Raw genomic sequence first — 11,814 nt, forward strand, 5'->3', positions numbered from 1 at the left:
CACAGCTAACAAGCATTCAGTTTTAGATCTTTTATGAGCAAAGATGTTTTAATGTGCCACATTTCAAGAGCATCACATCTTTCTTCACATGAAAAGAAAAATCACTTCATAGCTTTGGAGCTAGAGAGGTCCACAAGACTTTCTGCAAATTAAAAGTGCATGAAATACATGCATCATCCATCATACATAAAATAGTCTGCAACAGGGTTGAGAACACAGTGTTAAAACAATAATTAGAGTTAAAAGTACCTGAAAAGAATCTCTCCTCAGAGAGAGAGATTAACTGAACATCCTCCTGGACAGTTGTGCAAGTTCTCAACAAAAGCTTTTCTGTACAAGTGGTTTTTAAAAAAAAAAAAAAAAAAAAAAAAAAAATCACACAGTGAGTTCTGGAATATTCAAAACAAGGATTTGATACAACAAATGTTTTACAGTAACCCCAATTCCATGTTATTTTGTTACAAACAGTTATCATGGCCTAAGCCCTGTGCATTGGTGCTGGGATTTGTCCATGGCACATTATCTGTCTCAAGAGATCAAACTTGAGCTCCTCTACTCACCCAAACAGGTGAATGAATAAATCCAGCAGCCTTTCCAGCACTGGACCCTTTCCCTTCCCAATCAAATTTCAGATATTGAGCAACAGATTTATCCAAGAGAGGTCAGTGTATAAACAGCACAGTCAGAAGCTACATCAGATGTAAGAACACTGGTGGTCTGACAAAAACGTGGTTGAAAAATCTTAGAAGCCAAAAATTTCCATCTCTACTACTAGAGAGAGAATAAAAATATTAAAATTAAATATAAACCACTGTCACTTCAGTACCTGTGTTTTGTCATTCAATATAGAATAATGGAAAACTATTGAGTGGTGAGGGAAACTTGAGACAAACTCAGAGATCAAAACTGGTATTTTAAAACTTAGCTCTTCCTAACAAAACAGAAAAGTTTTGTATAGCTAACCTAAACAAAAATGTTTTAATGTATAAGAGCTATTTGATGGTATTCTCTAAAACCAGAATTGTATTTGCATCTTAATATCGGTGTGTGTGTCAAAAATTCAATAGCAATAAAATTGAGTTTATAAAAACCACACAGCATAATAACTATCTGGAGCTACAAACAGGTAATAACCCAGGATTAGGACAGAAAGGTGGAATTTTTAAATTTACTTACTGAGCTGTGTGTGAAACATCTTCTGTAACTATTCTGTGACTTCTAAAAAGCAGGCAGAGCTGTGACTTGACTGATTATTAGCACTTATGTGACCAGAGAGAACTGGTCTGAAAGGGAAACAGAAAGCTTAGTACCTAATAAATAATTTCATCCTTTTCCCCCCATGAACAGTTAGGAAGTTACATTTTCCTCTCTTCCATTCAATAAGCAACAAGGCTGATTAAATTAGGAGGAAATTGAATCTGCAGTCATCTTCACCAGGCAGATATTCAAAAGGACAACATTAACTCATTTGCCCCCATCACCACATGTTCCCTGGAATCCTAAATGCGGTAGGTTTTTTCCATTTCAGACAGACATATTCCTCAGAAAGGAACTGGGGTGCAGAAACAAACACTCTCCATGCAGATGGATCTGGCAATTTCACAGCCTCCTGACAGGCAGTGGAACAGCAAAGATGCTCCACAATTATAAATATGGCACAGCAGCCAGGGGGGTGAAACAAGAACCCTCCCAAATCTGAGCTACAAAGGGGAAAAAAATTACTTAAAAATCAGTTTTTAGCACAGTGGGTGCACCTTGCAGTAAATACACATTGGTTACTGTGTTTATTATTAAGATCTATCATTTTCACATGAAGCTCCTTCAAGAAACTGAACAAAACTCTTGTTTAGAGAGAGCATCTGATGATTCAGTGACTGAGCTCTATACATTGGGTGTAATTAAGCCACAGTAATCAAACTCCTCCTGGACTCCCAACCATGACATGAGCACACCAAGGCACACGGGCACTGCAGGCTCCAACCTGTCTGACACATGGGTAACTCCTGATCACAAGGACAGAACAGCATGGGAAGCTTCTAGAAATACCTTCCTGCCTAACCCCATTCCAGCACACCTGGGGTTTCCAGGCTTTTGCCAGTTATTTCCATGTCCATGCACATAAACTTAATGGATATTGGATGTATTTTTGTGGAGAAAAAAGACTAAAGTCTACACACATTCTAGATTGACACTCCCTCCCTTTATAAATATACATATAGATCTACTTTGGGTGAATTCATTTAATAGGAACATTTTCATTTGTCCCTAAAACTCCTGACCAAATTTAAGTCTTCTTTGGTCCCTCACCCTAGAAACAACTTCTCGTTCATCAAGAACCACAAATGTGCAAAAGACTTTTAGGACACTGTGAAAAGGCTATTTCAAAGTGAGTGCAACCTGTAATAAGTGCAATTTTCCATCCTGGAAATCCAGCTACTGCCATGCCTGACAGGCAGGCCAGAACCAGGGGCAAGCCTGGACCCTGCAGTGGAACTCAGTGTCAAACCCAGGTCCTGATGTAAATCCTGAACCAACAAGCCACAGTGTTGCCATCACCTCAGGAAGGGTCTAAATCCAATTCCAACTCAAAGTCAACATTCTTGTCAGTGAGAATAATGGAGTCAATTTATACTGAGTTAATTTTGGCTAAAAAGTGACCACCTTCACTGAGTACACTTCACTACCTGGCCAGCCACAGGGTCTGCTTTGCTATTTCTCCTGTTCCTCTTTTTCTATTTTTTTTTTCCCTCTAGAAGTTATCTGAAATCTAGAAGCAACACAAGAAATGCAAACACACAGGCTACACTTTCAGAAATTCTTCAGTTTCTGCTCACTAGAATATAACTGGAATAACTGACATGTCTTGACAGCTGCTTAGGAACACTTGTGACAGGTAAGATAATGCTTATTATCTACAGGTACCTTATCAGGCAACTTTCTCCCTAATCATCACCATTTGTGAAGCGTCCTGTTGCTAAATGAGCTATTTACAAATGTAAACTATGTAATCAAAGTTTTAAAATAAATAGACAACCTTTACATTAGGTAGTGACTTGATAAGGTAACAGATCATCAATTATATCTTTCCAACAAAAATGATCTCTGCATGCTGCCCTCAATTATTTTTTTAATGAGGAAAATCCTTGGCTCACAATCTGTTCTGGAAGGACTTTCTCAGTTTTCCTCCTTTATGCTGGGTAATTATGTAAGAACTCCTTCAGTTTTGTTGGATAGTCTGTCATCACTCCAGTAGCTCCAAGATCAAATGCTCTCTTGTATTCTTGCTCTTCATTCAGTACCCAAATGTACACCTATGAAATGGGATAGAAGAACCAATTAATTACAGGAAACAGTTGTTTTAAAAGGTGACTTTTGACCTAAATTGTTTTATCTGAGGGAGATGCTGCTGCATACAAACATACCCAACTTTTCCTCCTCACCTTCCAAAAGGGACATTTTTTAGTGGTGACTCCAACTCCACTACCTGAGACTTCAGGTCCTTCTAAAAGTCAAAATGTTATTTTGTGAAAGCCCCACAACAGATAACCAGTTTTGCATATTTTATAGGCTTAAGTTTGAAGTGGGGGAAAAAAAATCCCTAAACTTAAAGGATTTCAATGAAAAAAAATCTTTTTCCAAATGCACGAATCTTCCTTTGCAATCAGAGCACTGCAAATATAACAGCAGCAGCTTTTGCTTAGGAACTAAACAGCAACTTACAGTCCCAGAAACACAAAGAACATGCTGGGGGGATCAGGAACCCCTTTTAAGGCTGTGTCTGTCTGTTTTGAATTCTCACTTTAGCTTTGCCCTACTGTACCTGGATGCCCCGAGCCGTGAGGTGGTCAAACAGTGCCTTCCTCATCAGCAGCCTGGGGAAGGAGAGGGAGATTAATTAATAACTTCAAGTATATATGGAGTTTTCAGTGTCTGTTGATGTCCTGCAATGAAGTTCCCATAAAGTGTGTAGAGTCAATGTTTTCCACAAGAGAAAGCTAATTCTAGGAAACTCCTAGTTTAAGCAATTCAAGTATTAACTCTGCTGAAGATCAAATCCAGCAGCTAAATCCTTCATCCTAAAGGGACCTTATACCATGTCTGATGAACCAAGCACTCTGCTTTCAGAGAGATTTTATCCTTCAAAAGACATGAAAATATCCTGGCCACTGGAGAAATTAAACTAACAGATGTCAGAGACAGGAGCAAGAGCCAGGAGACACTGCAGTCACTGAAAACCTATGACTAAATTCCCTCTGAAGCACACATATTCTTAAAATGCAAAGTGTTCCTCGTAAAGCAAACAGTCTCTCTCCTCTGATAACATTGTGGAACAGTCACATCCATGAAATCTGCATTCTGCATCTAACGATATTCTTAAAATGCAAAGTGTTCCTTGTAAGGCAAACAGTGTCTCTCCTCTGATAACATTGTGGAACAGTCGTCACATCCATGAAATCTGCATTCTGCATCTAACCGCATGTTAATTAGCTGAGCACACTTAAGGACAGAAGCTTCACAGACAATTGGAATAATGCCCACTGTTACTGCACCTTAGGTTGCTTCAGTGTATGGAAAATAAAAAGCATAAAGCACACCTATGTAAGATTTGAATATGATTTATCCTGCACTGACAAAAAAAAACGCCTGAAAAAATATAATGCATAGATGTAGAAATAGCTAGTCTTAGTTGCTTGAGTCAACTGTTAATCTAAAGGCAAAATATAAATAAAAATATAATCAGATGAGAATCTTACGTGTCAGCCAGCCAGATAATAAATTTCTGGCTTCTTGACATCTTCTCTGGTTCTTTCAGCCTGTTGAGGAAAAGGAAACCAAAAATTACCAGAGCACAGATTAAAATCTTAGTTGAGATGTTCCTGCAAAAGGAACATGAGGAATTAACCTTGCTCAAATTAGAGCAGTAATTTCACTGCTCAAGACAGTGACTTAGAACTGGGTTATACAAGAGAAGTGAGCTACATTTAAGAGAAGCAGCAGAGATGAGAATTCTGCAGCACTTTGAGTGAAGATGAGAAAGATTGTGAAATCTCATATCCATCCTACTGCTGACTTGTCTTCTGGCCCTATCAGACTAATTTGTTCTAAGAAAAGAGGAGAAAAGAGCAAGCATTAGTTGTAAGTACAGAACTGCTGTGTATTACCATGCACAGAATTCCCTCAGGAATATCCAAAAGTGCCTAAACCAACAGAAAAGTAACCTCAGCCCAAGGACACCAACAAAACCAGTGCTCAGGGAGGCATCGTGGTTCACCTGCTTTACACTGATGCCAGTGCAGCACCCACTGATGGGCTGTAACTCACTTGAGGATGATGGAAGGCATGGGAATCTCAAAGAATTCCTCCTTGAAGGGAATGAACGGCAGCAGACCAGTGTAGAACAGGCCAAGAAGCAGGAGGACACGCTGGGCACAGAAGATGATGGGAATGTCAGAGTTCTGCAGGACGCAGGGAAGAGATTCTCAGTTATCTTGGTAGTTTTTGAGTCTGTTGCAATTAGACTTACTCATCAATGCATGTCTCAAGTTCAGCCTAAGATTAAACTGCTTTATATGAATAAATCTAACTGCTCTTCAGGTAGGAAACGGGGTGTTGTCCTGCACAGATAAATTGAAATAATCAACTAGACTGAACTATCAACAAGATGAATTTCACTCAGGTGCATAACTCCCTTGGACTTATAAGCACAGTTTTAATTTAATTCTAAATTGTAAAATTCATCAGCACAAAAAGGAGTTTGAGAATTATAGCTGTGAAACAATAGCTTTATGCTGATGCAACTGTGTCCACTAGTGGCCACATCCATTATTTTCATGCAAAGAAACAGACAATAAGCAATCCTTGGAAAAAATTGCTTTTTATCAGATGAACGATGTGCAAAAGAGGCTCTAAAAGCCCCTGGCATAAATTGCCATGTCCTATATTTCATAAAACAAGAATAAAGCACGAGTAAGCATAATTCCTCAAGTATTTTATGGCAGGGTAGAGGAGTGTTAACTGTGCTTGTCTTATTTCAGCAGTATGGCAAGCAGAATACAATCTGAGCACAGAATTTCTCACCACAAGTAGGAGCCTGGCCTAGCTGGTTAAATCTTGATTTGCAGGGTGCTTTTCTGTAGGTTTTGTCAGCACACAGTAACAAAGCTTAGCTGGACTCAGCCTTACCTCCTTGAAGCACTTAGATACAATCTCATAATTGACATTCCCCCACACGGTCAGATGCTCTCTCTTGTACTGACTCACCAGCTCTGAGACCTGCAGCACAGAAAGCACAACTCTCACATGGAGTCACTGGAAATTAAGTGCAGCATTACTGAACTGGAACTCTACTTGCTTTGGAGATCATTATAGAAGAGAGTTCTCTACTCTCTCCCATCATAAAGTGGTTGTGGTGCTTTGATGGGAAATAAACAGGTGTTCAGGACAATGATAGAAGACCATTACACCTACAAAAAGCCCTAAAGAATTCAAGAAACCTAAATGACAAAATAGCATTTGCTGGAAAGATTTCCTTCTCTGTGCTGAACACATCTACACAATAACATCATGTTTTTATGCTGCTTTGGGGAGCAACAGTCCCTAAGAACATCCTCCCCAGGAAGTACAAACCAAACATGTCTCCAGCTGTGCTGGAGCAGTTTCTCACCCAGATGAAGGGTCCTAAAGAGCTTTTACTGAGTATCTTGCACAAGATCCTTTCTCTGTCTCCTTTATTACCTCACACACAGAGCAAGACCCAACACGTGAAGGGTGAAGCAGTCCAAGAACAGATCTTGGTATCACAAACTGCCACAACTCCAAAAAAACTTTTGGAATATCAGCATCATTCCACTGCCTTCACTCTCAGTTCAGCAGAGATTCTCACGTACCTTTTTGATCAATACGTTGTTGTTCATTTTGATGTCAATGTTGACAGGAGTTTCTGGAAATGCCTCAAACACCTCTTGCAGGAGTGGGATACGATTGTCCTTCCCCTCACACTGACATTCTGGGGAAACAAGAAACTTGTCACTGCTGTGGCCATTTTTAACAAACCACAGATAAAACCAGAAATGTCAGAGCACTCATTAACTTAAAACTTTTTATAAAGTTCCTAGGATTATCACGTTTTTAAACAAAAAAATTCATTCAGCTGTAATTAACTATGACAAGCTCATTTCCATAATGAAAATGCCCTGAGCATGTTGCACATTCATGTTTTAACTTCATGAAATTCACTCATTATTTAGCAACAGTAGGAGTGCAGGCAAAGTTAAAATCCTGAAATAGCAAAGACAGGCTCAGTTACCACACACCAAATGCAACAAGATAAATATGAAAAAGACCAAATAAGGACAAAATTTCCTTCTGAACTCCAAGTTATACCTACAGTAACTACTGTACTGGTTTCTACAGCCAGGATTGTATTTTTCTTTTGAAACTTCTCTCATCATGATATTGAGAGAAGCAAATGCACTTTTCTACTCCCTTTGCCAAAGCAGGAAACTGCCACACTACAAAATGGAAAAGTGAAACAGCAAGAGACAAACATCTCACCTTTCTGAAATGTGACATCCAACTTGCAGAGATAGGGTGGAAGTTCCTTAAAAACAAAGAGAAATGGAACATTAATTCACATGCAGGGATATAATCATGACCCTCCTCCAGAAAGGCAAAAAAAATCGTAATTCATAAGCCACTTACCTTTAAAGTCTTTTCACCCACGAAAGTGATTTAGTAGCACCACCTTCAGTATTAATTGAACTATTTGGCATTGTTAGATTTTTGTCACCTGTAGTTGAATAAGGCAAAACATTCCCAGATGCCTTTCTGAGAATTCTGAAAATTCCAGTGTCAAGGCAGGAGGGAATCATCTCCCGGTTTTCCCACTAAGAAGCTGGTCACACCAGGAAGAGCTTGTTGATTAATCTTCCTCTGTCATCAGTGTGGCAAAACATCCCAGCTCCAGAGCCATTCATCCAACCTGATACTGGAGGAGTTAATCACCCTTTGGAATGTGCCAGGTTTGATCCTCTGACTGCCCACGGAGTTTAGTGAACTTTGGGGGTGGTTTGTTTGGTTTTTTTATTAAGATGAATCCTCCCCTTTGGTTTTGGGCACCAGGCACACACAGACATGCACACAGCCCCCTGCCCACCCCACAAATGCATTTTTCAACACCCCCCAGAGCCCATTTTCTCCTCAACTCACCGAGTATTTGAGGTCAGATATGTTGACATCAACTCCTGTTGATCTCTTCAGGTTCTCATCATGGGACACAACCACTTGCTCATCTTTTGTCAGGTGACAATCCAGCTCCAACATGTCTGTCCCCAAATTAACTGCGCTGCAAGGAAAGTCTGCCTTGAACCACTCGAGTTCTTTGTGCAGCTCCAAACCCAACACATTCCATAAACTAATCCCACTGGAAGTACTTTGGATGCTTTATGGTGCAAGGAATCCTCACAATCCTGCTGCAGAGCAAGGAGCAAACAACTCTGCTGCAGTGGGAAGCTGACACAAGAATAAAAAACATCTCATGAAGCAGAGATGGGATTTTTGGCTCTGTCTCCCATAGGAATCAGGAAGCAAACCTATGGCTTGCAGCCTGCCACCCCAGGATTGAGAAACCTACTCCTAAAGGACTGGTTGAAGATTTGGAGTGGGGTGTTTATTTGCAGCAGCACATCTGCCCACTGGAAGAAGTGAGGTTTTGAAAAAAAGTAATCAAATTTACGGTAAGAAACAAAAAATGACACGGATGTGAAAGCAGCTTCTTTTTTTTTTTTTTTTTTTTTTTTTTACTTGATTTACATTAATCAGGAAGGGATGAATCAGGAAATTAGCAGTGGGGCTTTCAGGCTTTTGGCTTTCTTTTGGGCAGCAAAACAACCTGAAGAAATTATTATTTTCATGAAAATTTTTCATTTAAATTGAAAAAGAAATAAACCACTAAACATCCAGTCATATTTTTCAAAGCAAAATAGCTATTCCTGTTCCAACACCCTTCTTTGAAAAGCTCTAATCCAATCCCAAATCCATTCCATGGAGTTTAGCCCACAGGAGTAAAGAAAGCAGAAAGTGGTAACGACATTGATGAAAAACAAGTACAAGAAACCTGACGAAAAGTGATAACAACATTGATGAAAAACAAGTACAAGAAACCTGACGCCAGAATAAAAAAAAAGCGATTTACTGCAACAAGCACTGAATTGCTCATTTAATTAGAAAAGAGGTGTCATTCCAGCAGACAGATAGAAGTCTGAACTGTTCCTTCAAAACCTTCTTTTTTCCATCTCTGAGCAAACCTACACCACCTGTGAGTTGTGTCTACCTGAGAATCAAAGCTCTGTAAATTCAGTAACAGGTTTTTCCTTATGGGCTTTATTGGCTGGTGAACACAAACCATGAACATCCACAAATGCAGTAGCAAACAAACAAAAAAAACCACCAGAACGTACTCCCCAAAGTGTTTAACACAATTTCTGGTCCAGCTGGGATAATGATCAAGAAGGGTTGTCAAATTAAAGCCAATTTGTAAACTGTTTTCCAGTGCTGCTAATTAAGAATTAGGAGAGGAACAAAATCCTGTTACATATGGAAGAATCACAGGCTGTACTGGGTGATTTTTTTTCTCCTGAGGGAAAGCATCTCCAAATCTGCCACAGGAGATTTGCCAAATTTGTAGATGTTCCCATGTAGTACCAGGTTTTATCATTTCAACAGCAAATTTTATTAGCAATATTTCTTGCTTAAGAAAGTCAGGGCTGACATTGCATGGAAAAGGGAGAACAACAACTTTCCTTGTTAACAAATTTGAGACTCTGCCAGGCCCTTACAAGCAGCTCACTGCTAAATAAGCTTCCTCAAGTGCTGAGCTTTCCCAGCTGGAAATCAGTTTGCTCTGTCAAATTCACACTGCTCCAGAGAAGGCTCCAGACTCAGAACATCGTTGTGGATTCAGATCCGACTGCTCCAGAACTCAAGATGTGAGGCAGGCTCACATTTGCAAATGAGGATGAGAATGCTCTTGCTTAAAAGCTGTTATTTTATAATCTAAAACCACCACAGAAGCATTTAAATATGGTAGAACAAGATTACAGCCCCCCCCATCTATTATGCACTTTACCTAAATAAAGAAAACAAATCAAAATATTGTCATTGGTACAAAAAGCTTGTAATTTCTGTCCAGAATATTTGTAAATTAAGCAGTATAGAAACAAGGCCTCATCCCCCCATACACACATTCTCTTCTGGATTCAACGACAGCAACAGCCAATATTCCTGCTTGTGCAAACCTGCAGGAACAGCTCCTGCAGACACACCCTGCTTGGCTTCACACTGAATCTGATGGATTATAAACTGATCAGCTCACACCAGCTGTTTGAGCCAATCCTGATAAATTTTCACCAACTAGATCAGCGATCTTCTACCCCACTCCTTTTGCTACCTCACTCATGGAGATGGGAATGAGCAAATGTGAAGGACAAAGCCTTTTTACCCCTTCCCAGAAGGAGCCAGAAGAGTTTCCATTGCCTTGAAAAAAAGCAGGCCAGCAGAAAAAAAAAAACAACCAAAAAGCCACACAAAACTACACTGAGCTTCCATGGAGATAGAAAATAGTGCAGTGTTTCTTTTATTTGGTTGGGAAAGCTGGCACCCCTCAGGCTGCAGGGAAACAGCAAACTGATGAGGCTCCAAAGCACAAAGCAAGTTAGAAAAATCCCAAACAAGACAAAGAGGAGCCCACATAATGGGGTCCCTTCTCAGCAGCAGCTGGAGTTTCAGATATGCTTCTTTTCCAAATGCCTTTGAGAACCTTGTTAAAATTCACTACTTAAATGCTGGAGGCTTAAAAAGGCTTTCTGGTCCCAACCCCATTCGAAACCCCTGGGTAAGAGGCTTTCACACATTGCGTGACTGCAGTGTGTGTGCAGGAAAAAAAACAAACAGCAGCATTTTTAGCTTTATAATGATAAATAAATTAATAGAAGTAACCACCATTAAGCACAGTATTGTTTCTGTTTTATTGGCTAAAACAGATCGGGCCTCAGGGGTTTGTTTCCATTTGTTCTTGTGCACAGACCATAATTTGTGGTATCTCAACTCCTTCTGGTGAAACTGGAGTGTATGTTTGGCAATCCATGAGTCACCCAGAGGAGAGCTGACTTTCAGAAACAGGACACTGTAACCCCAAAGAACTGATGAAATCCCACCTCCCTTGATTGCTGCACTCGATAAAGACGCTGAGAACACCTAATTTAGGCATTCCCATCCTTTTGTACTCACTGGTGAAAGGCTGCCATTGTATTCTCCAGGTTCTCCCCAGCACCTGCAGAAATAACAAAAATAAAACTTACACAAAATACTTTTCCTCCTCTCAATCCCACTGAAAATAAATTTTAAAAATAACAGATTTTAAAATGTACTTATTTTGAGAAATGAGTATGAAGCTCAAGGCAGAAGTCCCTGTTGCCACCAACCTACTGGAGAGACACAACGTTCTCCAGGTAGAATGATTTTAGGAAAGAACTTATCTTGGATTTGTGTAACACTTTGAATAGTCATAACAAAGTGTTTATTTTACCAGAGGTATAGCTAAGAAAATAAGCCCCACATGCACAGTATATGCAAAAATCTATTTAAGAGTTGGTGGGACAAGTAATGAGAAAAAAACACAAACAAAAAACTATGAATAAAAACACCCAAGACACTCTAAAACTGACACTCCCTAAATGTATACCCCAGCTGATGCTCAAAGAGGTGACAACCTCTTTTTTCAGTACAAGGACATTCCCCAGCAGCACAGATCTGTCA

General features: G+C 39.7%; 1 protein-coding gene across 1 annotated transcript in view; it reads right to left on the minus strand.

The window, feature by feature from the left end:
* The window catches only part of GDPD1 (glycerophosphodiester phosphodiesterase domain containing 1), a 13,311-nt gene extending 1,968 nt beyond the window's left edge, over positions 1-11,343 (minus strand). The window contains exons 1-9 of the mRNA XM_017730975.1: positions 11,287-11,343; positions 8,209-8,339; positions 7,555-7,600; positions 6,888-7,006; positions 6,184-6,273; positions 5,323-5,456; positions 4,755-4,814; positions 3,821-3,872; positions 1-3,311 (exon numbers count right to left, since the gene is read on the minus strand). The exon at positions 1-3,311 is cut by the window's left edge and continues 1,968 nt beyond it. Of these exons, the coding sequence (XP_017586464.1) occupies positions 3,189-3,311; positions 3,821-3,872; positions 4,755-4,814; positions 5,323-5,456; positions 6,184-6,273; positions 6,888-7,006; positions 7,555-7,600; positions 8,209-8,322 (738 nt within the window). The 5' untranslated portion in view covers positions 8,323-8,339; positions 11,287-11,343 and the 3' untranslated portion in view covers positions 1-3,188. The remainder of the gene's footprint in view (positions 3,312-3,820; positions 3,873-4,754; positions 4,815-5,322; positions 5,457-6,183; positions 6,274-6,887; positions 7,007-7,554; positions 7,601-8,208; positions 8,340-11,286) is intronic.
* Positions 11,344-11,814: the final 471 nt, after the last annotated feature.

This window comes from Corvus brachyrhynchos, unplaced genomic scaffold, assembly GCF_000691975.1.
Source record: "Corvus brachyrhynchos isolate BGI_N302 unplaced genomic scaffold, ASM69197v1 scaffold283, whole genome shotgun sequence".
Classification (NCBI taxonomy): domain Eukaryota; kingdom Metazoa; phylum Chordata; class Aves; order Passeriformes; family Corvidae; genus Corvus; species Corvus brachyrhynchos.